Source organism: Vipera berus (genome assembly GCF_964194415.1).
Source record: "Vipera berus genome assembly, chromosome: 1".
Lineage (NCBI taxonomy): Eukaryota > Metazoa > Chordata > Lepidosauria > Squamata > Viperidae > Vipera > Vipera berus.
Genome location: NC_138202.1, coordinates 197,933,600 through 197,949,828, shown reverse-complemented (window position 1 = coordinate 197,949,828; position 16,229 = coordinate 197,933,600). Strand labels below are relative to the sequence as shown.

The 16,229-nt window shown below is 34.7% G+C and overlaps 1 protein-coding gene across 5 annotated transcripts in view; it reads right to left on the bottom strand.

Moving 5' to 3' along the window:
* The window catches only part of MEIS1 (Meis homeobox 1), a 180,601-nt gene that overhangs the window by 32,153 nt on the left and 132,219 nt on the right, over window positions 1-16,229 (bottom strand). For all 5 annotated transcript variants that reach the window (XM_081314018.1, XM_081314016.1, XM_081314017.1 and 2 more), the window contains exon 9: window positions 7,084-7,160. In XM_081314018.1, the coding sequence (XP_081170144.1) occupies window positions 7,084-7,160 (77 nt within the window). The remainder of the gene's footprint in view (window positions 1-7,083; window positions 7,161-16,229) is intronic.

Here is a 16,229-nt window from a genome sequence, read left to right as displayed (position 1 = left end):
GGTGGGAAACCTGCCCTAACTCCTCTCAACTACTTTAAAATGAGCAAGAGTTTTATTTTCAAATTGATTATATCAATTTCCTTTCTAATGATCCCCGTAACCAGGCATAAACAAGGCAAGGTAATCCTGAGAGTCTGGACTCTGGAGAGTCTGACCTCTCATTTAGAGGAACTCAAATTTTGTTTGCAGTTTCCCAAAACTGCTTCCTTGGACACTGAGATCACACCATTGTGCCATAAGCACTTTATTAAGAATGAAAGAACATTCGAGCAATTAACATAAGAATTTATAGGGGGGAAAAAGTTTGTGACCAACCAACTAAAAGATCTACTTGCCTGGATAAAAATTAAAAAAAAAAAAACATTACACATACGTGTAATACTTAAATGCATAATACCATTTGTATTATATGTGTAATAATAAGCTATTTGGTTTCCTTTAAATACAGCACAATTATTTAACATTGTCTTGACAGGAAAAAGGGGTTGGCTTGACATAGAACTATAGTTTGATCAGCGGTGGTCTTTTAATACGTTTTCAACCTATGTATCATGTCACTCTTTCTGAATCCCTTAATCACTAAGGTTTTCACCACTTGGGAAAGAACCATTATTCAGACCTACACTGCCAGGTCTTTTTCTATTCTCCTGTAAATAAAGTAAGATAAGAGAATGTACAATTGTTCATCATGTTATGAACAATGAAGCTGAGGTGCATGGACTGAGCAGCAGAAGATGGAAAGCAATGGTAGCACAGAAGAGAGGAATAAGGTATAAGAGTTCTATCATCTCATACATAACCTCATTCTCCTTCACAATTGAGCAAACCAATTACTTTTCATAAAAGTTGTCTACAATATCAACCTGATGAATGCCTGACTTTGTTAACCCAATTTAAGAGCATGTCAAAAACACTTTGTTGAAATGCAAGCAGCGTTTGAAAGTCTTGCCACTTTTCATTTTCTATATCCTTGAGTAGAGTGACTGTATATATTTTTTTCCAAAGTTATAAGAAAATATTATAATATATTTGCATACAGAAAAGGAATCATCCATGATCCTTCCCACCTTTTTGAGGTAATCTGTGCTTTGGCATATATTTTATCTCAGCTATTATGTGCCTACATGCAGATGTCGTCCAGTTCATTAGCAGATTATGCTTAAGCTGTCCCTCCATATTTCTTCCATTCCTTCACGTGAGAAATCATAAAACATGGAATAATTTCTCTTCTGAAATCTAGAAATTCATACTCTGAATATTTTGATAGATTTCATGGAACACTAGCTGACCCCCTGTGTTTAACTGTACATGTTACATTAGATGGAAGGAAGGAAGGAAGGAAGGAAGGAAGGAAGGAAGGAAGGAAGGAAGGAAGGAAGGAAGGAAGGAAGGAAGGAAGGAAGGAAGGAAGGAAATAAATGATCTGCTACTATCCCATTTTCCCCTCCTCACTATTGCCAATAGGTGGGCTTCAGAAAAACCATTTCAACCTCAAGGACAAGGAAAAGAAGCAGATCAAGGCTGAGCTAAGTTAAAGAAAGCAAAAGGACAAGGGGGAGGGAGGAGCATGGAAAATACTGACCAGCAATCTACAGATCAGTCCAGCAAAAAACAAAACAAAAACAAATATGGTCGAAATCTGAATATCAAATCGTCATGCGTTTTCATCTACTTGAATAACAATGATCAACTAGTTATCACACTAGTTCTCGGAAGAACATTGCTTCAAAAGAGGAGTTGCCACCCTTCTAGATAAGTGAGCGCATATGGAAGTTTGAAACAATGTCATTAGCACTCTCACAAAAATGACTACATTAATGGAAGTATTTTGGTCACAAAATACCAGATTCAAAGAAAGGAAACGGAGGGGGATGCTCTCAATTACTTTCCCTCCTTCAGATGCTTATTTCAGCTCCTTTTTTGAATCAAATTTGTTATAAAGAGCCATCTGAAGTATACGCAGAGTACTGAATCATTTTTGGAAATACAGACTAGCCCTTCTAGTTGGCATTTTGTTTTCCAATGTGCCTGCTTCCGATTTTTTATCAAGTTAAACAAATCAGTACCTGTAACAATAAAAATAGGAATATGCAAAGCAAAACAGATGACACCCATGCGCATCAGAATGGCGAGAGATGGATATAATCTTTCCATAAATCTTAGTAAGGTTTCTGGAAGCTGAATGCTAAAACTGAAGAATAGAAGAGGGATTATAAAAAAAAATGTTTAAGCTAATCCTGCTAGGTCTTTTCACCACATTTTATATTCTTATCCTTTCTTTCCCAGTGACTATTACATGCTTCAGAGGATGATCATAGAGACAAAATCTTATGCTTCTAAATCCTAACATTTGCCTTACAAACTTTTACTGTTGTTTTTTTAATTATTATGTCAGATCCAGAGCTTAGAAGCATTTGTTTTCTCATTGGAAATATTTGGTAGAAATTGCAAATCTGTCTCCAGCTATAATATTATAATATTCCAGTGTTTTGCTGCTTTAAAATAATTGAAACATTATGAATTGTTTTAACAGTCTTGTGATGTTATATGCCCATAAAAAAACCAAAAGAAAATCAACATGCAGAGATAAATGTTACTTTAAATTCCAAATATATCAAAATAAATTATTTAAGGTATTTTCAGAAAGCATTCTGAAAAATCCTCCATCTTTCAGAATCAAATGTATTTTTATTCAAATATCATATGCTCTCAAGTCATGAGCTTTTGTTTTTCATGTAAATTTCATGTATTCGCACATGCCATAATGCAATCATTCATAACTGATCCACACCCAAGCTGCCATTCAGACTTCATTAAATCTCTGCAACATTTGCTAACTCATCAGAATAAAAATATTCATGGTTACTAACAAGTTTTGAAAGATTTAAATAAAGAAAAAAATCCCAGAGAATTACAACTGAATCATATATGTGTCAACTAAACAAGGTAAAACTAATCTATAGATTAGATTTTTCTTGTAGAAAAAAGAATAATTGTAGAGATCTCTACAACATAGCAGATAATTACTTTCCCTGAACTAAATTATCTTAACCGCTTGGAAGTATGTTCCAAAAAGGGCCTATCATAGTTCAATGGAAAGACATCTGGAAAATAACCCATAAATCTGGTACAAGGCAAACCTATGATTACCAATAGTTGCTACTACTAATTTGGGATGGCTGCCTTGGGCAAGTCAACATCTTCAAAAGTAGAATATATAACTGGCACCATTACAAGCCCATCGCTTGAGAGGTGGAAATCTCACACAACTTCTTCACACATTGTTCCAGACTGTCTGCATATACATGCACAGAAAGTGCTCCACTTGTGCTAACATGTTTTGCGAGCACATCTTTTGGATGCTTCATACAGTCCTAATTTGCGTAGTGCTTTAAAAATTTGTAGAAGTTGTAAACTTCATTTTAGTTAACTACTTTCTAGTTTATTGCTTTAAAATTTATCTTGTCAACTGTTTCATAAGCTGCTATAAAACTTTTTTTTAAATTAATTTAACAGAGGACTTAATGTATAATGTAATATAATCCAGCCTCTAAGGTAAATCTATATGATTCTGCCAAATTGCATTTGGGAGGCTAAAGTTGAGAGAGAATGGCTTGCTTAAGGCCACCTTAATTGTTTGATGTCAGGGAAAAGATTCATATCTTGAACAATACATAGCTCTAGTCACAGTGCACATAATTGTTCATGAAACATATTATCCCTGTATTGGCTTGTTTTAGCACAGCATCCAAAGCCCTGGAGTACCGGCTTAAGTTGTTTAGCTGCTGACAGTGAACCTTATTTCTCTTTCTCTTTCAAGTGCCTCACTGTGGAAAGTAGAGGCTAATCTAGGGCCATTAAGAGGCATTTTGCTGCCTGAGGCAAAATCTAAAATGTCCTCAACCCTCACCAAAACTCTTCATGGAGAAGTCATCCAACCTGGCAGCTGAATTTTAATTCAGTGCTGGCTGTTTCTATTTCATTTGCATGTGGCAGGATAGTTCAGATGATACAGGGCAGGCAGTCCAGTACATGTATAACTTTGCCTACCTCCAATACCTTCTGGGCTTTTAATTTGGATATGCAAAGTAAGCACATAGTCACTCTGTCTCCCTAATGATAGGGCGGCTCTTGCCTTGGGAAACAGGATGTTCCTGTACAAAGGTAAAAAGGTAAAGGCTCCCCTGCACATGTATGCTAGTCGTTTCCAACTCTAGGGGCCGGTGCTCATCTCCGTTTCAAAGCCGAAGAGCCAGCGCTTGTCCAAGGACATCTCCATGGTCATGTGGCCGGCATGACTAGACGCCAAAGGCGCACGGAACGCTGTTACCTTCCCACCGTAGTGGTGCCTATTTTTCTACTTGCCCTTTACATGCTTTCGAACTGCTAGGTTGGCAGAAGCTGGGACGAGTAACAGGCGCTCACTCTGTTATGCGGCACTCAGGATTCGACCCGCCAAACTGCCGACTTTCTGATCGACAAGCTCAGCGTCCTAACTCACTGAGCCACCGTGTCCCTTTTCCTGTACAAAGAGAAGTACCCTAATACTTGATTGACCAAGGGCTTCTCAAATGTATGCCCAATACCATGATTTGTTTTAGAATTTCAGCTTAGAATATTCAGCTGCTAAGGAATCAGATTTAAAAAAAATCCTAGAGACCAGATGCATCATACTGGCTTTCTATTTGCACAATACTATTTAGAAATACTCTGAACAAAATGAAGTATTTAGGAAGCTATCATAAACCACATTGTTCTCCCTTAGGATATTACATGTTAGTCATACCCGGCATAATTGTTGATAGATTATCTAGGTTTCAAATCTGTCCTTGAAGGCTAGAATAATTCACAAGCTTATAATAACATACAATATAGTTTATATATTTCTAGCCAATCTTGTCTCAGGGAATAGGGCCTGTTCACTTCAAGGGATCTGAGTTCTTCAAACAGGGCTATAAAATAAAACAGTACAAGCCCTAACAAAAATTGCCTCCTACATTCCTGCTTATAACCAACATGCCTTGTCTCATTTGAACTCTGGTGAACTTGACAATCTTTTTTCCCTTTATCTCTTGGCCATTCTATTTTAATTTGGCTCTTAATCCCTTTTAATGTGACTCTTAAATAACTCATGTTTTAACATTTTATTTTAGGTTATTAAACCCCACCCTTTAAAAAAATATTTACCAGGTTATTTAAATAGATAACACCACAGAAGACATATTAAAATAAATGCACTGAATCACAACAACACTACATTCGTTGATATAGAAGTAGAATAAAAAGGAAACCAAATACAAAATTGTGATGATTCAGTGTAACGTATGGGCCATATCTGAAAACCTGCTTACACAATGTTTCCCAAGGATTTATTAGTAAGATAGAATTGCTAGTAGAAAAGTAGATACCCAGCTAGAGCTACAACATTGCATTATAAATGTGCAACTAATTCCAAATGTGTTCTCCCATTTATTTATACAGAAGTTCAGGCAGACAAAACTATGAGAACCTCATCATAAACTTTTGTGTAAGTATTTACAAAGGCATGGGATGCAATATTGTATAATTCACCTGCAAAGAGCTTTACAAGTAGTAGCATTACATATTTGCAAAAGTACATACCCATTTTAAGGATCCAACAGAACAAATACAGACATTCAAGCCAGGCTTGTTCTTATAATAAATCTGTATCAAGTGTGCTTTTATATTCCGATGTCCTTATTAGTGATTAACACATAATTATTTATTATTTGGTATGTGGCATTCAAAAATAAGTGTAAATCAACACACAAAGCATTCTCTGATCTCATTGTTCAACATATGTAAAAGTCTACAGTAAATTGATCTCCTATGTCTGTTGTAAGGTCACAGAAATTGATAACCTTTACAAGTTCTGATTATATAAGCCTGTCTGTGTCTTACAGATAGCAGCGCTTGGTGAATTAATCCTCTGAAGGCAAATATATTGTAAGTACCTTGTTATCTCCAAAGTACTAAATTGAAGAATACATGGGATTATATTGACAGAAATTACATTTTCTATAATAGAGTTTAATATATCTGAAGCCCCTCTCTTTGGTCTCTAGTCATTCTGTCTGTGAAAAGCTGGTTAATGCAGGTGCAATAAACATCACAACCAAATTTATTCACTAAAATGGATTACCCTCGTAATCAAAGTCTCAGCAATATTAATCTCTGACACTTTTGGAATAATAAAAAAAGAGAAACAAATTGTCTAGATCTCTTTCACGTCACACTTGGAGCTTGCCTTGGCCATTTCCTGAATATTACTTCAAAGATGATAAGATTTTCATATCCTAAACAGTAATCTAAAAATTATTGGGACAATTAATTAGATTCACTTAATTTTACACAGCATTAGATTTCAATATAATTTAAATGCTGTTTCAGTGTGAAGCCTGCATTTCATATCAAGAACAAATGCAACACACTAAATTGCTTTTTTAAAACTGCATTTTTATCTATTAAGGGCTAAACTATTAGAAACAGCAAAAACTAAATATATTTTAAGAATTTTTATTTTTCCTCCTAAACCAAGATTTGGGCATTTGTATTTCTGCTTGTTCTTTTTACTAATTAGTTTATTAGTAATTATGTTAACCAGCTTTTTCCATCATGGCTTGAGAGACATTAATAGTCTTTAGACTGCTCCATGCTCAACTGCAGCATTTGTGAATAATATTACATGAAACGGTACACTAAAACGAGTATGAAGTAACTATAATAATGGCCAATTCATTTGTAATTTCTTAGCTGTTGAGAAATCGATTTCTTGAAAGGTAGCCTAAAACAAATCCATTCTAGCCAATCACTGTACAAATGCTTACAAAAAGAAACCTAACTATTTCCACTACTGTGTAAAAGTCAATAGCCATAATACAGGAAGAATAAAATAACTGGCTCCATTAGCTGAAAGCATTCTCTAGGCTATGCTGGATTTACCATCCTAAACTAGGAAAGTAAGTTACTAAAAGGTGGATCATCATAATGCAAACCATTAGATGCAAGTTGTCAGTGGCTTTAATGCTGATACTGGGTAAATACTGAAGTATGATTACTTACCAATTGTTCACTTGAAGTATTGTCAGCCCTGTGTCTTGTGCCAACTGCTTTTTCTGTTCTTCTGAAGGGTAAGGGTGCTGTAGGACAAGTAAATATGCGTAAGTATTTCTAGCTATGTATCTATAGTGTGGGTGTTTATTAAACAGTTTTATTAGCTGTTTTCTTGAATCATAAAAATGTAGTATCTATAATTAAAGATGAAAATGCAGAGGTGTGTCACTCTCATAATTATTAATGGACTACTACATCATATAATTAATGGCAGTAAAAGACAAGTCAATTATAACGATTAGTGAAGTGTAGAAAGAACTGCCTGAGATACAAGTACTTTGATACTAAAAGAAGACAGTTGTTGTGCCAGAACTAAATTTTAACTCTTCTTTAAAAGAATCATGCCTGTCATTTTTCCCCATCTTGAATAAATAACTTCATACTCATGTTTTGTGTGGATGTTTGGCATATTTCTTTCTTGAATGTATTTTTGTTCTAATGATTCAATCCAGCTGTCTAACTTTTGATTAAAATCAGTGGTTGTATACACTGCTCAGAATTCAATTGCTGTTAAGATTAAGGAATACAAATAATATATCAGAAATTCCAGTTTTGCTGGGAGAATTTCAGCACTAAGTTTGGAAAGGCTTTTTTCTTGCTTTTCCATAGCTTCCTGTTGCATGTTTGTATATATTCATTATATGCTGGTATATCAATATAATTTAAAGAAAAATTATCAACATTTTAAGATGGAACTCAGAGGCAATATTGTTTTCAGCTAATTATTAGCCTAATTTGAAGTTCCCCTTTCAATGAAAAAGTTACTACCCAGTGCTGGCATTGCTATAATCATAAATCAAAAAAGTTAAAGATTTTTAGTTCTAAAAAATATCAAAGGCTGAATACTTTCTTCACATTTTCTCCTTGAAAGATATAAAAATAATATCCACATAAACATTTTAAAATTTGCCTTAATGAATATTGTGGCAAATACACTGATGAGATGTCCAGGTTGTAGTAATCACTGCCCAATCATTTTTGTCAATATTCTGAGGCTATCTATGTTTATATAGTGGAAAAAGGGGCTATTTTAATACTTTTAAGAATGATTTCATCATTTTTAAAAATGTACATGTAACAAAAAAAGAAAAAAGAAACATTAACTGATAAGATCAATGATCCACAATGATTTTGCTTTTTATTTCCAAGGGTATTCCAAATTCTAAAAACTAATATTGTTTAGCTGGAAGCCTACTGGGTCAGTAACAATGGCCATAAAGCTGTTTCTGGGTTAGACATTTCAGCTTTCCAACACTGAAATGAAAAAAGTCTGTAACAGGTAATAAAGGAAAACTTAAAGACTATTGTAGCTTGATATTCTAAGATGAACTGCTGTGCAGCTACAGGACAAGAAGCTTATATGCTTTATTCTAGAGAAATAGTAAAATAAAATAAACACTGGAGATTTTTTACTATGTCTTACAGTTCTATGATAAATGAGTCTCTGATATAAGTGTTGCCAGTTTCTTACATTCACAGTACTGTGATCGTTTGTCTTTGGCTTTGTTAGTATAAACTTCTGGCAGGCCATAATGCAAAGATTCACATTTTTTTTAAAAAAATACCCATCAATACAATCCACTCTTTCTCCATAATTATAGCTTTACCTGCAAAGGTAACATGGGACCAGCGGGATTCATTATGCAAGAAAAATGAAGTAAATTATCCCCCTAGGTTTGTTGTGACTTCCAACATTTTATGTGGAAATGGTGATCAATTGATATCCAAAATAACTAGCACTTGATACTTGCAAGTTATTTGTCAAACCCTATCGTCAATGCTCACTTTTTCTAGTAGTACTTACCAGTTCAGTTCTAAGACAATAATGGGCAAATTCCAATGATCTGGAACTCACCATTTTGGGGGAACCAAGATTCATAGTATGGAGACTATGTTATGTATATAGCCATAGAATTCCCTATATTTTGAAAAGAGGCATATTCTGTTTTGTTTTGGTTTTGAACTGTACTTACCTATTTCAAGGCTTACACTTCTTACTTTGTATGCATTGCTTATGTCAAGATGGTGGAAATCTATACAACCAGTACTCAGAAATCATGACTGTAGGGGCTTTGGATCACTTCATTCCCTAGGGACCTATGTTGCCCACCCATGTCTTACAATAGTTTGTTAAACTGGGTTAATGGTCCTAGCTTTTGATATTATCACACTGTGCTATCACTGAAGAAAGGTTGCAGGAATTGGGTATGTCTAGTCTAGTGAAAAGAAGGACTAGGGGTGGTGACAAGATAGCAGTCTTCCAATATCTGAGAGGCTGCTACAAAGATGAGAGAGGCAATCTATTTTCCAAAGCATCAGAAAGCAAGACAAGAAGCAATGGTTGGAAACTAACCAGGAGACAAGCAACCTAGACCTAAGGAGAAATTTCCTGACAGTTAGAACAATTAACCATTGGAATAGCTCCCCTTCAGAAGTTGTGGTGCTCCATCACTGGAGACTTTTAAAAAGAGACTGGACAGTCATTTGTCTGAAACGGTACAGCTTGAGCAAGGGGTTGGACTAGAAGACCTCCAAGGTCCCTTCCAACTCTGTTATTCTGTTCTGTTTCACTGGGCTCATTTTGATCATTTTCTTTAGTACTGTAACGATTCTTAAATTTGAGATTATATTCTTTTGCACACAATACAAATTGTGTTGGGAAGATTGAAGTCAGATTAATGGGACTAAATTCCTTAGACGTGACTACTGCTTTCTATAATGTTCAAAATCGTTTTCGTTCTTATATTGCTTTACCACCTTGCAACAGATCCAGTTTTATATAACTTAGCAAGCTATGCCTAATTCCATGCAGGAAGCAAGAATTTCCAAGACAGCCTCAAGCTACTGAGACTGAGAATTCTGTCTCCATGAAGCAATTTTCAATTGTTCTGGACCTTTTGAAATAGACGCAAGAACAGATAAAATTAGCCATCAAAATAATATGACTACTGTAAACCAAACATATGCACACACAGACAGCCACATCCCTGAGTATACTAAAATATTAGAACAAAATTATTTTAAATTGTGGTGTGTTTTCAGTCATCTGATCCTTCTTTCATGCTCCTCTTCCCTCCCCTCCCTCAATGTCTGGTTATTGGCTTAACATCTATGTTCAGTTTCGTGAAAAAACTGTAATTGCGATAATCCCATGAAAGCCATTATTTCATGGAGATAATCTCTCCCAGGGAAAAAAAAATCATAGACTTTTAAAAAAAATCCAAAATGTTTCATATGCTTGAATAATTTTTATAATACAATTATTGTAGGAAGTCAGCATCATTCCTTCTACATTGCAAGAACAGCACTAAATAGACCAAGAATGAACATGCCACAGGCTAAGCCATGTTAAAAACATTCAAAGCATTGTTGATTCCTCATCCTTTAGGCTAGTAAGGCACATGCTACAGGGTACAGGAGAAACTGTGCTGCAGCATAAGAATAGGTGATATTCCAGATAATTACTATTTTAACATTAAAACAGTGGAAATTCATTATGCAAAGTGGCAGATTTAATCTCTCAGTCACTCCTACTTTGCACTATCATCTGGTTGTTGTTGTTATTGTTTCAAAGGAGGGAATCCTCTTTAAAATCAGTCAATTATTAACATCCCACTGGTTTTAGCTAAGAAGCATACTTATCACCAAGATCACTTTTGAGATATCAAAGGAGATTTGGCCACTGTTCAATAAACAGTGACTTGAGATCTTTACTTTTGATGTGTACATTAGCCTCATACCATTATCTCTTAAAAGCTTAATTATTTGCACACAATTGATCAAGATGGAACTTGAGAAAGGATTCACTCAAGTCTCTGGGAGAGCTGCAACACATTAGAAGAGAAAACAAAATCACATTTAGATCTTAAAATAAGAATTAGTGATTAGGACCATATATAAAGCAGAGCAGTAGCCAGAATTATTCTTTCTGGAATGTTTTCTATTTGATCTGCATTAACACTTTCAAATAGAGGAAAGCTATTAAACACTGATTATGTATGGTCAGATTTATGCTCCCTTCCCAGAACCAATCCCAGCGCATATCTCCCTTGAAATAATGCATATTGAAAGAACCCAGTGTGTATCTTTCTCTCTCTTACTCTGTGTATTATCTATTGAAGTGTTTCAAATTACAGGTGAGCAAATTCAGTTCAAGGTTCACAACGGAATTCTGATAGCTGGGACTTTTCATGAATTTTTTATTTATTCAACAATAAAGGAAGTATGCTTTTCCTAATTTTCATTACGATTAAATCAGAAGTTATTTCATGCTATTTCAAAATCATCATCATCATCATCATCATTCTAGCCATTGTCTATCCACTGCAGGATGAAGGCCTCTTCCGCATGTTTCCACCCAATATGGTCTAGGCAGGGGTAGGCAACCTTGGCTCTTTTATGACTCGTAGACGTCAACTCCCAGAATTCCTGAGCCATTCTGGGAGTTGAAGTCCACAAGTCATAAAAGAGCCAAGGTTGCCTACCCCTGGTCTAGAGCTTTCTTTTGCCAATTAGGACCGCAATACTTGCTGATGTCAATGCTCCATCCTGTTTTAGGATACTTTGCTGGACCCTTTTTATCAAATGGAATCCATTCTATGATAGCCTTAGTCATACAGTGTATTTCAGAACACATTGTACATTGCCACATTTAAGGAAACAGAATGGCTGATTCCAGGTGACTTGCAGGGGAGGTATGCCAAATTGAAGACATCTTTGAGAAAGTATAGCCGATAACCGCAGTCAGTTCCTTGGAACCTCTCCAGATAAGGACAGGGTGAGAGATTGCCTACATGTTATCTGAATGTCTGCACCTCATAAAGAGACTACAGAACAGCATTTTTCAATGGGTTTGAGCATCAAGAGATGAAGGGATCAGTTTCCTTGCTCACAAGGGCAGCAGAACCTTTTAAAGTACACTAAATTCACAAGCCTCATTTTCTAATCACTTTTGGAAACCATCAGGGTGAGTTTATCTTCAACTCTGACCAAAAGAAAAATAAATACAAGCTTATGATCTTAAAAGAATTTCAACATTTTAATCTAAGAAAGTTACAAGTGAATTAAAAGTCTAGATAAATTTGGAATTTTGCTTTTTACTATACGTTTGGGGAAATAACTATAAAAATGAATAGCTTTTCATGGGAAGCAGACATTCTGGCTAACTTTGCTGCTGTAAGTTATTACAAAGATAAGTGACTTTATGATTTTAGAAACTGGATACTAGAGGGAATTAAAGCAACTAAGCAGAAGGAAAAAACAGAAAAATGTTCTTGATGTTAGTTAATATTGGGACTTATCAAATGACCCAAAACATTATAACATCAGAAACATTAAAGGAAATATTTGAAGAATGGATAGTAACTGCAATATCAATAGTGTCGGTAATGATACCTGCTTTTATAGATAGACTACATCCAAAAGATGTTAATGAAGAAATGACACATGTCAACCAAAATTTATCTGAAAAGACAGAAAAAGTACCAAAGGTAGTAAATGACAGGCCAAGATAATGATTGGGAAAACAATGCTTTACAGGATATACAAAAGAAACTGGCTTCATTTTTAAAAACGAAAAAGGAGATATAAATGACAAATAAGGAGAATGACCTGAAAAATTATTGGGTTTACAAAAGAGGTTTGATAAAGCCTTGAAAAAACCTGTGTGATGGGATAAAGAATTGAAAAGAAATCAAATCCTACAAAAAATATTTGATAGTTAAGACTGTTAGGAGTAAAAGGAAGGAACATAATATTTGCTTATTTGATCAAGGTGAAAATAAGCTTCTCTTTTTTTGCAAAGTTCTGGCAAAGTTGTTTAAGGACTTTTTGCTTACACTGGGATTAAAAAGTTGACTTTTACTGGATCTGCTTCTAAAGAATGGGATATGAGAGAAAGAGATACTTATCTGCAGTGTGTAATTTATAGGAGGGAGATTAAATGCTATTAAATTTATTTAGATTTGTGAGGAAGGTTGGAAGTCACTTCTTTATATATTTCTTTTCTTTCTTTTTATCCTGTACTTTTGCTGCTCTTTTCTATTCTATTCTCTTTCTGCAAGTTTAGTTTATGTCATAATCAAAACTCTTACTATGAATTGTATTTAAAAAAGGGCATTACTGATTCCCTTCTTGAGTAATAAGAACAAAAACTCTTGCAGCACCTTAAAGATATTATTTTAAAAGCTTCTGTGAATCACAGTCCACTCAGAATAGTGTAAACAAATAAACAATTGAAATGGTACTTTGCCACCCAATTCCAAAATGTTTCTGCTTGAGTCTCACATGGTTTTCGCTATTATACACATTCCTTAAAAGGATCACATTTGTAATCTAGAGGTGCTCATTGATCCATCTTTGTTGTAGAAGCACAAGTGACCTCTGTAGCCTGGAAGCCTTTTACAAGGTTAGATATCTGAACAGAGATAATCTTGTTTCAGATATCCTTGCCCTGGTGACCCTCTTTGGTGTACTGTAATGCATTGTATCTAGCTATTGGCCTGTTGATGGGGTTGTAGAAATTGAAGTCTAAGGGGGGAAAAATTCCAGATATCCAAGAGTGGTAATCTAACAGAATAAGCAGGGATGTTCTGGAGGGTATGGCTATGATCAGAGTGAAACCTCATCAGTACTAGTTTGCCTAGAATGGTCCCTTCACACGTTTTCAGTATTCAAGCCCAAGAAAGCTTAACGTTAATAATGTTCCAAAATATATATAATCCAGGGCAAGGACATATGTATATGGCTAGAAAGGTAGAACTTTTGCAACTGCGTGTGTATGCATGTATGTAACATTCTAAATTATCTTCCTTAAAATTCTAGTTCCATTATTCCATTACAACAGAGACTCTGTTTCTTGGCCAAGATATAAAATAAAACAGGAGAAAATAGCAGCAAGTGTCATTAATTAGCAGTGCAAGTTATTTTTTAAAAATATAGAAATGACGAAAGCATGGGCTGGTCATTGAAAATGCTGCCAGCATTCACTGAATTTGTCTTAGCTTTTAATACGAAGGTTTTGCCTTCTTTGAAATAAACTGAATAAAAGTTGGCTTGACATAAATTTGAATATATATTCAAGTTGTTGTATTCTTTATGGTCATTTAATCTCACTCCCTGTTCTATCCCAAATATGACTTTAACATTTAATTTGTGAGGGGGGATTATATTGGGGTTTTTTTGGTCTTTTTGTCTTGTTCTACTATTGCTGCATCAGTTGTAACACAGAGATTAACTGACTAGCTGTTCATTTAAATAATTCCTATATTAAGGATACAGTGTGATGGGTGTGTGTTAGTTGCAGAATGTTATTAAATGAATGGAACTTTCAACTGTGCTAATCTTTTTTTTTTTTTTTGCTATGGAGCAAAGCTACCAATACTATTTTGTCATGTTTGGTTCATCAAAATTATGTTCATTATAATACATTCATGAAGACTTATTCATCTTATTCTTTTTTCAACTTCATGAATTACTTTTACAGTTTGAATGAACCTTTTTTGTGTCCTAACTGCATATTATCAAAGAGATACTTTGTGCCTCTCATTTGCATTAAAAAAGCAGGGCACCGTATAGTCTCTAAGAACATAGCTTGAATTTATAGTAGTTGAGTCCTTGCCTCCTGATACAAAGGCTAACCAAAAAAGGACAATTAAGGTGTCTCCTAAAATTGTTTCAAACACTATAAATTAAATCACAAGATTTCAGCCTGTTTTCTTATTTCTCACTTAGTAGTATCTGGATGGAAAATTAAAAGAAAAAGGAGAACCAAGCAAGAGCTTTCTTTTCTTTTTTTTCCCACGCACAGAAAAATATGCAGAAATATTTTGCATTCTATTATAATTGGTTAAGAAAATAAAAGTTTAATTTTGTTTTTAAATAAAAGTAATGATGAAATGTCCCTTTACAGATAGGGAAAATATATGTTAAATAATTTAATACTTTGTGGAAGAAAATCTAAAGTGACCTATCCTTTCCATATTTCTCTTAAAAATATCTGTGAATGTGTCTGTGTGTATGGATATGCATGTGTGTGTGTGTGTGTGTGTGTATCTGAACTCTCTCTATGCAGTATGTGTCTCTCTGTGTGTAGTGTCTGTGTATGTGTCTGTTCTCATGTATATAATTTGTTTACATTGAAATAAACCAGGCATATTAGTTGTGATTTGGGCAAAATGACACATACATTTGTTAAGATGAAATATTTTGTAAGTCTAGCTCAGCACCTAAGGAGTTTACAGACATATCTGTGTATTATTATTTTTGGCAACAATATGGAAGTCATTTGATACTGCTTTTTCCAGCATACTTTCTGTCATTTCTTCTAAGCCTACAACCCTAAGATTCCTATTCGCATACTAAAATGGCCCTATCCTGTTCACTTTTTTAAAAAAAATCAGCCAAGGTTGCCATTAATCATATGATAAAATAATAATGCACTTCCTCAATGCTGTCTATGTCTTACTGTTTATAGTTACATTCTGCATCTCTATGGAAAAGAAACAAAAGGTGCTCTAACAATTAAATTCTACTATTAAAGAACCATCAGCCTGCATATAGTGAACAAGAAAAGCCTATTGCTTACAGACAAAAGAGGTTAAATATAATCAGCAACACAGCAGTCAAATCAGGTTGGTAGAAAGTAAGAAGGGTTCGGTACAACAGTGAACAGAAAAAGTGTCCAGGAAATTTACTAGATGTTTATAAAAAGCATATTAAAAAAAGTCAAACGCAAGTCGAAGGAGACTTTACCGTCCTGTTTTGCATGATCTTGACCCCTGATGTGTGGGGTGCCTCAGAGTTCCCTTCTTCTGTTTAACATTTACATGAAGTCATTTATCAGTTCAGGGTTTAGTACAATCAGTATGTGGATGATACCCAAATGTATATCACAACACAACACCAGAACAAGAAGCAATGAATGAAAACTTATCACACCTAAATTCTCAAAAGAGATGTTCATTGAATGAAAACCAATCAAGGACAGAACCAACCTAGAAATAAGAAGAAATTTCTTGGCAGCGAGAACAATTAATCAGTGGAATGGCTTGCCTCTAGAAGTTGTGGGTGCTTCATTACTGGAGATTTTTTTAAAA